At 43.0% G+C, this 17276-nt stretch overlaps 1 protein-coding gene across 1 annotated transcript in view; it reads right to left on the bottom strand.

Annotated features, from left to right (window-relative positions):
- Positions 1-17276, bottom strand: part of LOC115111936 (endosomal transmembrane epsin interactor 1) — a 74167-nt gene that overhangs the window by 38332 nt on the left and 18559 nt on the right. The window contains 1 exon segment of the mRNA XM_029638491.2: positions 13517-13627. Within this exon segment, the coding sequence (XP_029494351.2) occupies positions 13517-13627 (111 nt within the window).

Here is a 17276-nt window from a genome sequence, read left to right as displayed (position 1 = left end):
CTCATGCGTCATGCAAACGAATTGTAAAATATACAATACTGTAGTTTTGTTACTGTTTCTAGTGTAATATGCTTGTTATTCTACATAGATGGTTATACATTATTGGAGTAATGAAAGGAGCCAATTACCATATGGTTAACAATTAGCTATATGGTTTGGCATCATGCCAGATGCATGGTACCTTAGCGCCTGCTTTGTATTTATGCAACTTCAAATGTTTAATGTACAGCTACAGTATGTCGGTGTGAATTGAACACTAAAGTATATTCTTTTCTGTATTTTGCAGTTTCACAACATAAACGTTTACAATATATTCATTCAAGAAAAGTCACGCCTTGGGAGTTTTATTGAAGACTTAGTTGTTAGCTATCTGTCTAGTTTTGCATGGGAACGCAACTCAAGGGCAGAATAGTGAAAAAACATCATCACAGCGGGCTCAAGCACAAGAATAACTGCACACGGTGGTTATGTTTCTACGTTCATCAGCCAACAAAGTCTCTTCCTAGGGAAGACCAGCAGTCTATGATGCAACAACCAGAGCCAGGTGTTCAACAGAGAGAGATGGAAGAGCCTCTTCAGCACATTGGGACCAAGTCTCAATCTACAAGATCAAGGTCATCAAAACAGTCAAGCAGATCCTCAAAGGCGAGTTCTGCAGCCGTCAAAGTACGCGCCAAGGCGGACACAGCACGCGCACAAGTCTCTTATGCTGAGAAGGAAGCTTCTGTGATGAAACAAAAGGCAGAAATAGAGGCCAGCTTGTTGAAGCAAAAAGCTGACCTCGAGGCAAGTTTATATGTTCTCCAAGTTGAGAGAGCAGCTGCTGCGTTGGCTGAAGCTGCAGCTTTTGAAGAAGTTGTAGGATCAGAACGCAGAGAGCTTCGCAAAGAACTAGACACAGGGACACAGCCCTTAAGTCCAGTCCAACGTACATGTGAGTATGTGCAACAACATGCTAGGCCCTACTTTGCTGAACTTCCATTTGAAGTGGAGAAACAAGAGCTTAGTGTTGACCAAGCTACATGCCATAATCCAGAAAGTAGCAAACAACAGAATATGAGCAGAGACTCTCTGTTCAAAAGAAATGAACAGCAGCAGGGTGGAAATGGAAAGCAAGCCCACTTCCAGTCACACACACACACAACTTCCCTGAGTCACAAGTGGCACCAGACCTCACCAAGTACCTCCTACGACGTGAGATGGTGAGTTCCGGACTCCTGAAGTTTGATGATCGCCCTGAAAATGATTGGGCATGGAAAGCATCCTTTCTCAATGCGATCAGAGACTTGAATTTATCAGCCAGGGAAGAGTTAGATCTAATTACCAAGTGGCTAGGGGCAGAGTCGTCTGAGCAAGCAAACAGAATTAGATCTGTCCATATTTTCAACGCAACAGCAGGACTTAACATGGTCTGGCAACGACTAGAAGAGTGCTATGGTACACCCGAAGTGATCGAGAATGCACTGTTGAAGAAAATGGATGATTTTCCAAAACTGGCTAACAAAGACAATCACAAACTAAGAGAACTAGGTGACATTCTTCTCGAACTGGAGTGTGCTAAAGTAGAAGGGTACCTTCCAGGCCTCGCTTATCTGGACACATCTCGGGGGGTAAACCCTATTGTAGAGAAACTTCCATTCAGTTTACAAGAAAAATGGATAGCACAGGGATCCAAATATAAGGACTATCGGGTAGCATTCCCACCATTCTCGTTCTTCTCGAGATTCATCAGGAACCAGGCGTAAATTAGAAATGACCCCAGCTTCACCCTCTACACCTCAACTAACCAGGTGTCCATGAAAAGTGAGAAACCTGCCAGGTACAGCAGCAAGACACCTGTGACTGTATACAAGACAGATGTGTCATCTGAGGCCTCAGACCACCAAACCAAACCCAGTAAGACAAAGGTTGAAAACCCTGATCGTCACTGCCCAATACATAACAAGCCTCATCCTCTTAAAAAGTGTTGTGGTTTTAGATACAAAACTCTAGATGAGCGCAAATCATATCTCAAAGACAATGGCATTTGTTTCCGATGTTGTGGGTCAACTCAGCACAGAGCTAAAGACTGTAAGGTTTCAATCAAGTGCTCTGAGTGCGACAGCGACAGGCATCTTGCTGCTCTGCATCCAGGCCCAGCCCCTACAAATACAGACACCGCTACAGCAGAGACAGAGCATGGCGGGGAGCAAGGTGACAATGCTCTTCTATCTGTCACCTCAAAGTGTACAGAGATCTGTGGTGAGGCAGTCAATCCAAGATCATGTTCAAAAATATGCCTAGTCAAAGCTTATCCGGCTGGGAAAAGAGAGAAAGCTGTCAAAATGTATGTAGTGCTTGATGAACAGAGTAACAAATCTCTGGCCAAGACAGAGTTTTTCAGTCTCTTCAACATCAATGACAACTCTGCTCCATACACCATGAAGACGTGTTCTGGGGTAACAGAGACTTCAGGCAGGAGAGCCGTCAACTTTATGGTGGAGTCTATAGATGGACACATGCAGCTCACTCTCCCTACTCTGATAGAGTGTGATATGATGCCAGACGATAGGATGGAGATTCCCTCCCCGACATTGCGTATCATCATCCCCATCTGCAACCAGTTATGGACAGAATTCCAGCTGTGGACCCAGACGCTCCCATCCTCCTGCTCTTAGGACGAGACATCTTAAGGGTACACAAGGTACGAGAGCAAATCAATGGGCCCCACGACACTCCTTATGCACAGCGACTCGACCTCGGGTGGGTCATTGTGGGTGAGGTCTGTCTGGGAACGGGTCACCGACCAGCCAATGTTAACGTGTTCAGGACAAACATACTTCAAAATGGTCGCACATCCTATCTGAGCCCTTGCCCTGACATCATCCAGGTAAAAGAGAACTACAACAGCGTAGCTCAGAAACACATCTCTCCCTCTACAGTGCACTCGAGAGATCCAATCACAACTGTGAACACAGACAGCCTGGGATGTTCAGTGTTCGACAAAACACAAGACGATGATAAACCAGCACCATCAGTGGAGGACAAAGCCTTCTTGGACATTATGGACAAACAGGTTTTCCAGGATGATGGAAACAACTGGGTGGCTCCACTACCCTTTCGCCCCACTAGACGTCGCCTTCCTAATAACAGGGAGCAGGCCATGAACCGTCTCACATCACTTCGCAGGACTTTAGACAAAAAGCCTGACATGAAGCGTCATTTTACAGCCACTAGAGGGAGACAAAGAACGTTGGTATCTGCCCATATTTGGTGTTTACCATCCACAAAAGCCTGAACAAATACGAGTAGTATTTGACTCCAGTGCTAAGTGTCAAGGCGTGTCACTTAACGATGTTCTGCTCAGTGGTCCAGACTTAAACAACACACTCTTGGGTGTCCTAATGCGTTTCCGCAAGGATTGCATTGCACTAACAGCAGATGTGCAACAAATGTTTTACTGTTTTGGTGTACGTGAGGATCACAGAGATTACTTAAGGTTTCTCTGGTATGAAGACAACAACCCAGATAGAAACATAACTGAGTACAGGATGAAAGTCCATGTATTTGGGAACAGCCCTTCACCAGCCGTAGCCATCTACTGCATGAGACGAGCAGCGCTACAGGGTGAGAAGGAACACGGGTCAGAACCCAAGCAATATGTAGTGAGGAACGTCTACGTCGGTGATGGGCTGACATCAGTAGCTACTACAGAAGAAGCTGTCAACATTCTAAGAAAAACACAAGCAATGTTGGCGGAGTCCAACATGAAACTACACAAGATTGCATCCAATAGCAAAACAGTTATGGAAGCCTTCCCTATGGAGGACCGTGCGAAAGACTTAAAAGATCTGGACCTAGGAGTGGATCCTCTCCCCTTTCAACGGAGTCTGGGACTTTCCTGGAACCTGGAAACAGACAGCTTCTCATTCCAGGTGTCCCACAATGAGAAGCCTTTTACGCGGAGAGGCATCCTGTCCACAGTGAATAGTCTTTATGACCCCCTTGGGTTCGTGGCTCCAATAACAATGCAAGGTAAAGCCTTAATCAGAGAACTCTCTTCTAATCAGAGTGAGTGGGATGCCCCTCTTCCCGCAGAAAAAGAAGAGGAATGGAAAATGTGGAAGGAATCTTTGATGGAGTTGGAACATATGAATATACAGCGGACCTACATCCCAGTCTCCTTGTCTACCACTCTAAGAAGAGAGCTACACATCTTCTCGGATGCCTCTACAGTAGCCATAGGAGCGGTAGCCTACCTGAGAGTTATTGACTCGGAAGGTCAATGCCATGTTGGATTTGTCATGGGGAAATCAAAATTGGCCCCTCGTCCGGCCCACACTATCCCACGCCTAGAACTGTGTGCGGCTTTGCTAGCTGTTGAGATGTATGAACTGATCAAAGACGAAATTGACATTGATATACATGCAGCCAAGTTCTACACAGACAGTAAGATAGTTCTCGGTTACATCCACAATGTCACCAAAAGATTCTATGTCTATGTTGCCAATAGGATAACTCGCATCAGGAAGTCTACCCATCCAGATCAGTGGTGCTATATAAACACTGACAGCAATCCAGCAGACCATGCAACCAGGCCCATACTTGCTGCGCTCTTAAAACACACTAGTTGGTTCTCAGGTCCACCGTTCCTGACCCAAACAAACTCGAGTAAGCCTGAGAACATACATTTTGACCTCGTAGAGCCTCACACAGATGCAGAGATTCGACCAGACGTCACTGTCTTTGCCTCTAAAGTTTCTGGAGCTCAACTCGGCTCTCATCGCTTTGAGAGGTTCTCAAGCTGGAAAACTCTCAATCGTGCCACAGCACGACTCATTCATGTTGCAAGATCCTTCCATGAAGGTGCAGACAACACCAGCTGCAGAGGCTGGCATGACTAATAAACCATGCGGTACAAGTGAGTTGTCACAAGCCAAAACAGCAATCATTCACTGTGTGCAACATGAAACCTTCAGAGAGGAATTCAAATGCATTGAAAAAGGAAAAGAGTTCCCAAAGCAAAGTACACTCAAAAAGCTGAACCCAGTGATTGATGAGGATGGGTTGCTGAGGGTGGGAGGCCGCTTATCCTCCGCCGACATGTTACAAGACGAAAAACATCCTCTCATCATCCCACGGACACATCATGTTGCCACTCTGCTGCTAAGACATTATCACGAGCAAGTGGCTCACCAAGGCCGTCATTTTTCAGATGGAGCTATTCGAGCAGCAGGCTTCTGGATTATTGGGAGCAAACGTCTGGTCTCTGGTATCATTCACAAGTGTGTCACCTGCCGCAAGGTTAGAGGGAGGTTAGTTGACCAAAAAATGGCTGACTTGCCTGCAGACAGACTCACATCTGAACCACCATTCACCAGCGTTGGACTTGATGTGTTTGGACCATGGAATGTCATAACTCGTCGCACTAGAGGTGGTAGTGCAGACTCCAAGCGCTGGGCGGTGCTCTTTACATGTATGTCTACTAGAGCAGTCCATATCGAGCTTATCGAATCCATGTCCACATCCAGCTTCATCAACGCGCTGAGGCGTTTTTTCGCTATCCGTGGTCCAGCAAAGTGCTACGGTCTGATCGAGGTACAAACTTTATAGGTGCCTGCAGGGAACTGGGTATCGACACAAATGACTCAGAACTGACTAAATACCTCTCAGATAAGGGATGTACTTGGATATTTAATCCTCCACACTCGTCTCATATGGGTGGTTCTTGGGAGAGACTCATTGGAGTTGCCAGACGTATTCTTGATGCTATGCTGTTTCAGACGGGCTCCACTCGTCTCACACATGAGGTCTTGAGCACTCTTATGTCTGAAGTTATGGCAATAATCAATGCGAGACCCTTAGTGTCAGTATCAACCGACCCTGACATGCCGACCTACACAAAAGACCAGCGCTACCTCAGCCCCTTCCGGATACTTCAGCATGAACGACCTTCATGGAAAACAGTGGAAGCAAGTCCAGTGTCTCGCTGACACCTTTTGGAAAAGGTGAAGAAGCCCGACTGGCCAGTCATTTCTGTGTGCCTGACTGTCTTTCAATAAGACAACATCTCCCACTTTTACATTTGGCTTTTCTGCTGTCCATTTTCTGCGTCTCTGCAGCGTTGTCAGGTACTCCACTCACGTACACAGCGTACCTGACAACGCTGCAGAGACGCAGAAAATGGACAGCAGAAAAGCCAAATGTAAAAGTGGGAGATGTTGTCTTATTGAAAGACAGTCAGGCACACAGAAATGACTGGCCAGTCGGGCTTGTGGTAAAAACCTTTCCCAGTACTGACAAAAAGGTTAGGAAAGTAGAACTAAAAATTGTCAAGCAAGGAGCTGCTAAGGTGTTTCTGAGACCAATCTCAGAGATTGTTGTTCTTCTTTCTGAAGCATCCTAGAGACAAAAGATAAAAAATAGAAAGGACATTATTTGTTTCTTGATATGTTTTATTTCATAGTGGCACAATTTCATTATACCAGGCGGGGAGTGTGCTGCCATCCTGTTAGAAGGTAACAGATTATTTATTACAATGGTTCAATTGTATTTTCATTGTGTTCAATGGTGTTATTTTGCCCCCTAGTGGCGCTTTCTGGTACTTAGAAAGACGACGCAAACGGGAAGTTCAGAATTTGTTTTGCACGCATAGAAGCAGCTACAAACAACGCTACGGTGCAGGTCTTTCAATGTAGTTATTTCTTGTCACGCTTCAGCCTTGGAAAAATATTTGTTTGTATGTTCGATTCAAGCATTTAGCTAATGATGATAATCTTGTTATTGATAGAGTTGCTTACATATCAATGTTGGTTGCATTTACTCACAAATTGCAATGCCTTTAATGTGTATGTCGTTAGCTGTATTACTTTGCTCATGCGTCATGCAAACGAATTGTAAAATATACAATCCTGTAGTTTTGTTACTGTTTCTAGTGTAATATGTTTGTTATTCTACATAGATGGTTATACATTATTGGAGTAATGAAAGGAGCCAATTACCATATGGTTAACAATTAGCTATATGGTTTGGCATCATGCCAGATGCATGGTACCTTAGCGCGTGCTTTGTATTTATATAACTTCAAATGTTTAATGTACAGCTACAGTATGTCGGTGTGAATTGAACACTAAAGTATATTCTTTTCTGTATTTTGCAGTTTCACAACATAAACGTTTACAATATATTAATTCAAGAAAAGTCACGCCTTGGGAGTTTTATTGAAGACTTAGTTGTTAGCTTTCTGTCTAGTTTTGCATGGGAACGCAACTCAAGGGCAGAATAGTTATGATGTCTTCACTATTATTCTACAATGTAGAAAATAGTAAAAATAAAGAAAAACCCTGGAATGAGTAGGTGTCCCCAAACTTTTGACTTGCACTGTATTGTCACCCGCATTATAATGATTAGACCAAGGCGCAGCATACGTATGGTTCAACATCATTTTAATAAACCGAAACTCACTGAACAAAACAAACCAACCAACCAAACGAAAAGTGAAGCTACTGTTGTGCACTCAGGCAATTAAATGTAGACAAGATCCCACAAACACAAATGAGGAAATGGCTACCTAAAAATGATCCCCAATCAGAGACAACGATAAACAGCTGTCTCTGATTGGGAACCATATCAGGCCAACGTAGCACAATCCATCCTGGCTGAATGCCCACTCTAGCACGGCAACTGTGGGAAGCTGGAACAAAGCGCACTGGGCTGTGAACGCGCACTGGAGACACCGTGCGCATCACCGCATTACACGGTGCCTGACCGTTCACACGCTCCCCACCGTAAAGCACGAGGAGTTGGCTCAGGTCTGAACCCTGACTCCGCCAATCTCCCCGTGTTCGCTGCCTCTCGTGCTTGCTTCGTTGAGCTAACTCCTCGTATCGTCGCCGTTCCACTTTCGCTGCCTCTATCTCCTCCTTCGGACGGCGATACTCCCCGGCCTGCGTCCAGGGTTCTTTTACCATCCAGGATCTCCTCCCAAGTCCACTCCTCCTGTACACGCTGCTTGGTCCATTTTTGGTGGGATCTTCTGTCACGCTCGTTATAATGATTAGACCAAGGCGCAGCGTGCATAGAGTTCAACATAATTTTAATAAACCGAAACTCACTCAACAAACAACCAACCAAACGAAACATGACGCTACTGTTGTGTACTCAGGCAACTAAATGTAGACAAAATCCCACAAACACAAATGAGGGAATGGCTACCTAAATATGATCCCCAATCAGAGATAACGATAAACAGCTGTCTCTGATTGGGAACCATATCAGGCCAACATAGACAAATACAAAAAACCTAGATGACCCACCCTAGTTAGTATCACGCCCCAACCAACATAGAGAATAAACAGCTTACTATGGTCAGGGCGTGACATGTATAAGTCGCTCTGGATAAGAGCCTCTGCTAAATGACTTAAATGTAAATGTAAATGTATATACAGTGCATTCGGAAAGTGTTCAGACCCCTTAACTTTTTCCACATTTTGTTACGTTACAGCCTTATTCTAAAATTGACAATTTATTTATTTTCCTTATCAATCTACACACAATAGCCCAGAATGACGAAGCGAAACAGGTTTTTAGAAAATGTTGCACATTTATTGAAAATAAAGAACAGAAATACCTTATTTACATAAGTAATCAGACCCTTTGGTATGAGACACAAGATTGAGCTCAGGTGCATTCTGTTTCCATTGATCATCCTTGAGATGTTTCTACAACTTGATTGGAGTCCAGCTGTGGTAAATTCAATTGATTGGATATGATTTCGAAAGGCACACAACTGTCTATATTAGGAACCACAGGTGACAGTGCAAACCAAACCAAGAGGTCGAAGGAATTGTCCGTAGAGCTCCAAGACAGGATTGTGTCGAGGCACATATCTGGGGAAGGTTATCAACAAATATCTGCAGCATTGAAGGTCCCCAAGAAGACATTGGCCTTCATCATTCTTAAATGGAAGACGTCCGGAACCACCAAGCCTCTTCCTAGAGCAGGCTGTCCGGCCAAACTGAACAATCGGGGGAAAAGGGTCTTGGTGAGGGAGGTGACCAAGAATCCGATGGTCACTCTGACAGAGCTCCAGAGTTCCTCTGTGGAGATGGGAGAACCCTCCAGAAGGACAACCTTCCCTGCATCACTCCACCAATAAGACCTTTTTGGTAGAGCGACCAGGCGGAAGCCACTCCTCAGTAAAATGCACATAAAAGCCCGCTCGGAGTTTGCCAAATGGCACCTAAAGGACACACAGACCAGGAGAAACAAGATTCTCTGGTCTGATGAAACCAAGTTTGAACTCTTTGGCCTGAAGACTGGGGCGATTGAACTCTTTGGCACCTCAGACTAGGGCAAAGTTTCACCATCCAACAGGACAACGACCCTAAGCACACAGCCAAGATAACACAAGAGTGGCTTTGGGACAAGTCTCTGAATGTCCCTGAGTGGCCCAGTCAGAGCCTGGACTTGATCCCGATCTAACAGCTCTGGAGAGACCTGAAAAAAGCTGCGCAGCGATGCTCCCCATCCAACCTGGCAGAGCTCGAGAAGGCCTGCAACGAAGAATGGGAGAAACTCCCCAAATACAGGTGTGCCACGCTTGTAACATCATACCCTAGAAGACTCAAAGGTGTAATCGCTGCCAAAGTTGCTTCAACAAAGTTGTGAAAAAAAAGTGTCTGAATACTTAGGTAAATGTGATATTTAATGCATTTTAGAATAAGGCTGTAACATAACAAAATGTGGAAAAAGTCAAGGGGTCTGAATACTTTACGAAAGCACAGTACACACTGAACAAAAATATAAACGCAATATTTAACAATTTCCAAAATGTTACTGAGTTACAGTTCATATTAGTACATTTGTCAATTGAAATACATTCACTAAGCCCAAATCTATGGATTTCGCATGACTGGGAATACAGATATGCATCTGTTGGTCACAGACACCTTAAAAAGAAGTAGGGTCGTGGATCAGAAAACCAGTCAGTATTTGGTATGACCACCATTTGCCTCATGCACTGCAACACATCTCCTTTGCATATAGTTGATCAGGCAGTTGATGGTGGCCTCTTCAATGGCTGTGCGAAGTTGCTAGATGGTTTCTGACAGTTTGTGCAGAAATTCTTTGGTTGTGCAAACCCACAATCTCATCAGCTGTCCGGGTGGATGGTCTCAGACAATACCGCAAGTTGAAGAAGCAGGATGTGGAGGTCCTGGGATGGTGTGGTTACATGTGGTGTGCGGTTGTGAGGCTGGTTGGACGTACTTCCAAATTTTCTAAAATGATGTTGGAGGCGGTTTATAGTAGAGCAATTAACATTAAATTATCTGGCAACAGCTCTGGTGGACATTCCTGCAGTCATCATGTCAATTGCATGCTCCCTCAAAACTTGAGACATCTGTGGCATTGTGTTGTGTGACAAAATTGCAATTTTAGAGTGGCCATTTATTGTCCCCAGCACAAAGTGCAGCTGTGTAATGATTATGCGGTTTCATCAGCTTCTTGATATGACACACCTGTTAGGTGGATGGATTATCTTGGTTGAGGAGACATTTTCACTAACAGGTATGTAAACAAATTTGTGCACAAAATTTGAGCGAAATAATATTTTTGAGAGTCTGGAAAATGTCTGGGATATTTTATTTCAGCTTATGAAACATGGGACCAACAGTGTAGATCTTTAGAAAGAGGAGAGGCGCTGTGATAAAATACGTTTTTTAAAAATTTCTTTAAGCCTTAACCTGCTTTTTGCCTGAGTAACCTTTGGTGGCAGAGCATTCCATGATTACATGGCTCTACACAGAACTGAGCAATGCATTAAGTCTGTTTTTGGTTTGGATACAGTGAAGAAACCCTTGGCATGTCTGGTGGGGTATATACGGTGTGTCTGTTTGAAGTGTATGAAAATATTGGGTAGGCATTTTCAACACACACATTTTTCTTAAAAAGATTAGAAGAGAAGAAGTCAATTTCTCCTCAACCCGCAACCCGCAACCATGAAAGATGAACATGCATGTTGTGGAGGTTAGTTTTGTGTGCGCTTGTTAAGGGCAAAGCGTGCTGCTTTGTTTTGAGCCAGCTGCAGCTTTGCTAGGTCTTTCTTTGCTGCACCTGACCATATTACCGGACAGTAATCAAGATGGGACAAGATCAGATCCCGAACAACTAGAACACTTGATCTTTGAGTCAAAAATGCAGAATATATTTTTATAACAGACATACTGTACCTCTACCCATCTTCACAACAACTTTGTGAATATGGCTTCACCATGATTAACTGACTATCCAATGTTACTCCTAGGAGTTCAACTTGTTCAATGGTCACACCTTTTGTGTTTGTGTCTGTGTGCATGCGTATGCGTGTGTCAATGTCCAGATGTCAGGTCCAGTCTGATACGCTGCTTGTGTTCAAGTTCGTTTTGGGGTGGGAGAAGTTCCTGCACGTCTAACGTGTGAGATGGCAAGTTTCTAGGCTAATAAAATGTACCATGTTGATATGCCTTGAACTGGAACCAGCCGTTGTTTCTGTTCCAAATGGCACCCTAATTCCCTACATACAATACTGCACTACTTTTGAAACAGGGCCCATAGAGTTTTGTTCAAAAGTAGTGCCCTATGTAGGGAATAGGGTGCCATTTGGGACACAGGCCTGGTCTCTGTGTGGGGCCGGTTGGACTAATAAAAAAAATGATGGATGGTATTAGGATGTAGAGAGGTCACATTGTTGAGATAGCATCTCCAATAGAGAGGAAAGAGACATCAGGTAGATCAGATAGTGTCCTTCCTCGCCGGCAACCGAGTTAGGAAGGACACCTATATCTTTGTAGTGACTTGGTGTATTAATACACCGTCCAAAGTGTAATTAATAACTTCACCATGCTAAAAGGGATATTCAATGTCAGTTCATTTATTTTTTCCCCCGTCTACCAATAGGTGCCCTTCTTTGCGAGGCATTGGATAACCTCCCTGGTCTTTGTGGTTGAATCTGTGTTTGAAATTCACCGCTCGACTGAGGGACCTTGCAGATAATTGTATGGTGGAGTAAAGAGATGAGGAAGTAATTCAAAAATCATGTTAAACAGTATTATTGTACATAGAGTGAGTCCATTCAACTTATTATGTGATTTGTTAAGCACACTTTTACTCCTGAACTTATTTAGGCTTGCCATAACAAAGGGGTTGAATACTTATTTTCTCAAGACATTTCAGCTTTTCATTTTTTATTAATTTGTAAACATTAAAAAAAAACATAATTCCTCTTTGACATTATGGGTATTGTGTGTAGGCCAGTGACAAAATATCTACATTTGATACATTTTAAATTCAAGCTGCAACTGTGCTGCCATCCTGTTAGAAGGTAACAGATTATTTATTACAATGGTTCAATTGTATTTTCATTGTGTTCAATGGTGTTATTTGCCCCCTAGTGGCGCTTTCTGGTACTTAAAGACTGACGCAAACAGGAAGTACAGAATTTGTTTTGCACGCTTAGAAGCAGCTACAAACAACGCTACGGTGCAGGTCTTTCAATGTAGTTATTTCTTGTCACGCTTCAGCCTTGGAAAAATATTTGTAAGTTCGATTCAAGCATTTAGCTAATGATGATAATCTTGTTATTGATAGAGTTTCTTACATATCAATGTTGGTTGCATTTACTCACAAATTGCAATACCTTTAATGTGTATGTCGTTAGCTGTATTACTTTGCTCATGCGTCATGCAAACGAATTGTAAAATATACAATACTGTAGTTTTGTTACTGTTTCTAGTGTAATATGCTTTGTTATTCTACATAGATGGTTATACATTATTAGAATAATGAAAGGAGCAATTACCATATGGTTAACAATTAGCTATATGGTTTGGCATCATGCCAGATGCATGGTACCTTAGCGCGTGCTTTGTATTTATGCAACTTCAAATGTTTAATGTACAGCTACAGTATGTCGGTGTGAATTGAACACTAAAGTATATTCTTTTCTGTATTTTGCAGTTTCACAACATAAACGTTTTCAATATATTCATTCAAGAAAAGTCACGCCTTGGGAGTTTTATTGAAGACTTAGTTGTTAGCTATCTGTCTAGTTTTGCATGGGAACGCAACTCAAGGGCAGAATAGCAACAACAAAACGTGGAAAAAGTCCAGGGGTGTGAATTACTTCTGAATGCAGGAAGCTGTGTGTGTTAGTGAGAGAGAGAGAGTGAAAGCGAGAGACAGAGAGAGAATGAATACAGGAATACAGCCTGCCACCTAAGACATCTAAATCTCCCCTATAATAACAACACATAGCCCACACAAACATGTGAAGATAGATCACTGATAATCATGATCCACTTATCCCCATTGTCTGTCTCACACCATAATCAAACACCTACACACAACATCATCACATCTGCACACACACTCAACCAATCAAACACCTACACACATTTCAAATCAGGAAAGAGTCTGTGTTGTGTGCGCATGCATGTGGGTCTGTGTGTGCGTGCCTGCCTGACTGTGTGTGGGTGATGTCTGCGTGTGTGTGTGTCACCAGTTGACAGTTGGTTATGGTGGAGACCATCTGAGCTCCTTGACAGCAGAGGATGAAGCCGGCCAGGTTGAGAAGAACACACACCACTGACGACAGCACAAACATATTCACCTGGGAGAGGGAAATGGTGGGGGGAGGAAAGAGAGGAGAGGGAGAGAGAAATAGTAATGGAGATATTTGCAAAACATATCACACAGCCTAATAGGAAAATAGTCCAAATCAGAGAGCATATTAAAACCAGATCCCCAAATAATACAGAACCATAATATAGAGAGAGGGAAGAAAGGGAAGTTGAGAGAAAAACTGTTTATGACGAAAGAGAAAGGCTCTCATAGCTGGCCTTGACTGGAAAGATAATTTATAGTGCCTTCACACCCCAGACTTTTTCCACATGTTGTTGTGTTATAGCCTGAATTTAAAAAGGACACACTTTAGATTTTTTGGGTCACTGGCCTAAAAAAATACCCCTTAATGTCGAAGTGGAATTATGTTTTAATTTTTTACAAATGAATTACAACTGAAAATCTGAAATACATCTTCAACCCCTTTCTTATGGGAAGCCTAAATAACAGAGAAAACTGAGGATGGATCAACAACATTGTAGTTAGGAAGCCTGTACAGAATAAACATATTCCAAAACACGCATCCTCTTTGCAACAAGGCACTAAAATAATACTGCAAAAAATGTCGCAAAGCAATTCACTTTTTTATCCTGAATACAAAGTCTTATGTTTGGGGCAAATCCAATACAACACATTACTGAGTACCACTCTCCATATCTTCAAGCATAGTGGTGGGCTGCATCATGTTTTGGGTTTGCTTGTAATCCTTAAGGACTAGGGAGCTTTTCAGGATAAAAATAAACGTAATGGAGCTAAGCATAGGCAGAATCCTGCAGGGAAACCTGGTTCAGTCTGCTGTCCACCAGACAGTGGTAGATGAATTTACCTTTCAGCTGTACAATAACCTAAAACACAAGGCCAAATCTACATTGGAGTGGCAGAGTTACAGTTTTGACTTAAATCTGCTTTAAAATCTATGACAAGACCTGAAAATGGTTGTCTAGCAATGATCACCAGCCAATTTAAGAGAGCTTGAAGAATTTAGAAAATAGTCATGGACAAATGTTGTACAATCCAGAGATTTACCCAGAAAGACCCTGTAACCGCTGCCAAAGGTGATTCTAACATGTATTGACTCAGGGGGTTGAATACTTATCTAATCAAGATATAATATTGTTTTATTTTTCATAAATGTTTTATAGATATTATAATTTTTCTTCCACTTTGACATAAGAGTATTTTGTGTATATCGTTGACAAAAAATACAATTAAATCCATTTTAATCCCACTTTGTAACACAACAAAATGTCGAAAAAGTCAAGGGGTGTGAATACTTTCTGAAGGCACTGTAATTGAATTGAATTTATTTGGGTAAAATACATATAATGTACAACAAGATAAACAATGTATTCCCAGAGGAAATCACATCAAATTATTCTTTTCAAAGTGGTCCTCAATGGTAAAAACAAATAAAACACGAATGATTAAAACACAAGACGAAATTACAGATAGAAAAGATGACAGAAAAAATGAGTCATATAAACACTGTTATTGAAAAAAAGACAGAAAGAAGAAGAAGGAGAGGAGGGAAAACAGACCAATACCTGTTTGTTTGATAGCTGACATCATGGAATATACAATGGGTAATTTAACTACACTACTATTAGACTGACTTGATGTGAGTGTTGGTTTATAGTGCATGTAATTCAGAACAGCCAAGGATATGTCAATCAATATGAAAATGACCCCTTTTCAAAGCTTACACAAATAGGTGGTCTCGGAAAAGATCTGACTATTTTAAGCGTGCCTCAAGCAGCAAAATCGTGTCGGTCGCCTGGCGGTCTCGGGCATAAGGGAGGGGATGGGCCAAATCCAGCCCCCCACTGCCTCTCACAGTGAGGCAGAGGGGTATTTATACTGGAGCTAAGACTGGGACGCATGGTGACCGCTGTCTGTCTCTCTGTGTCTGTCCCTTTCTGTCTGGCGACCGCGGCCATGGAAATCACTCAGGTCAGAGGTGGGGCTCTGTGTATTCTTTGTGACGGGGAGGATACAGTCACTAATTTGTCCTAACTCAGTCAGTGTGTCCGCTCTCACACTGTCACACAGGACACACACACACACAAATACACAGCTTGCAGGACAGACAGCTCGACTCCAGATTTTACTCTCAGGCAAGCGCCAACTCACCAGTTCCAACTGAACACTCACTCTTCCAGTTTCCTGAAGTCACGTTTTGAACAAATTGAGGGGATTAAGACTAAGACCCCCTTTACACTAATAAGAGTGTTCCCCAAGGGGTAGGCTATGTCTGAAGATACATTATTGATGTTAATCTGTTGCACTAAAGGTGCACTATGCAAAAATCGCTCCACTATTTCCTGGTTGCTAAAATTGGAATAGTTCGCATAATTTCAGTTTATGTGATAAAACAAGCAAAAGCAGTACAGCATAGAGAATCATTGTACCATCTAACTGTGCAAACGGCAGGATGTCCGGATACTCATATCAAATCAAATTTTATTTGTCACATACACATGGTTAGCAGATGTTAATGCGAATGTAGCGAAATGCTTGTGCTTCTAGTTCCAACCATGCAGTAATATCTAAAAAGTAATCTAACCTAACAAATTTCACAACAACTACCTTATACACACACAAGTGTAAAGGAATGAATAAGAATATGTACATAAAAATATATGAATGAGTGATGGTCGAATGGCATAGGCAAGATGCAGTAGATGGTATAGAGTACAGTATATACATATGAGATGAGTAATGTAGGGTATGTAAACATTGTTTAAAGTGCCGTGTTTAAAGTGACTAGTGATACATTTATTACATCAATTGCTCCATTATTAAAGTGGCTGGAGTTGAGTCAGTATGTTGGCAGCAGCCCCTCAATGTTAGTAATGGCTGTTTAACAGTCTGATGGCCTTGAGATAGAAGCTGTTTTTCAGTCTCTCGGTCCCCGCTTTGATGCACCTGTACTGACCTTGCCTTCTGGATGATAGCGGGGTGAACAGGCAGTGGCTAGGGTCCTTGATGATATTTTTAGCCTTCCTGTGACATTGGGTGGTGTAGGTTTCCTGGAGGGCAGGTAGTTTGCCCCCGGTGATGCGTTGTGCAGACTTCACTACCCTCTGGAGAACCTTGCGGTTGTGGGCGGAGCAGTTGCCGTACCAGGCGGTGATACAGCCTGACAGGATGCTCTCGATTGTGCATCTGTAAAAGTTTGTGAGTGTTTTTGGTGACAAGACGATTTTCTTCAGCCTCCCGAGGTTGCGCTGTTGCGCCTTCTTCACCATGCTGTCTGTGTGGGTGGACCATTTCAGTTTGTCCGTGATGTGTACGCCGAGGAACTTAACTTTCCACCCTCTCCACTACTGTCCGGTCGATGTGGATAGGGGGCTGCTTCCTCTGCTGTTTCCTGAAGTCCACGATCATCTCCTTTGTTTTGTTGACATTGAGTTTGAGGTTATTTTCCTGACACCACTCTCCAAGGGCCCTCACCTCCTCCCTGTAGGCCGACTCATTGTTGTTGGTAATCAAGCCTACCACTGCAGTGTCATCTACAAACTTGATGATTGAGTTGGAGGCGTGCATAGCCACGCAGTCATGGGTGAACAGGGAGTACAGGAGAGGGCTGAGAACGCACACTTGTGGGGCCCCAGTGTTGAGGATCAGCGGGGTGATGT

The sequence above is a fragment of the Oncorhynchus nerka genome, linkage group LG27 (assembly GCF_034236695.1).
Source record: "Oncorhynchus nerka isolate Pitt River linkage group LG27, Oner_Uvic_2.0, whole genome shotgun sequence".
NCBI classification, from domain to species: domain Eukaryota; kingdom Metazoa; phylum Chordata; class Actinopteri; order Salmoniformes; family Salmonidae; genus Oncorhynchus; species Oncorhynchus nerka.
This window is presented reverse-complemented; position numbering and strand designations above follow the sequence as displayed.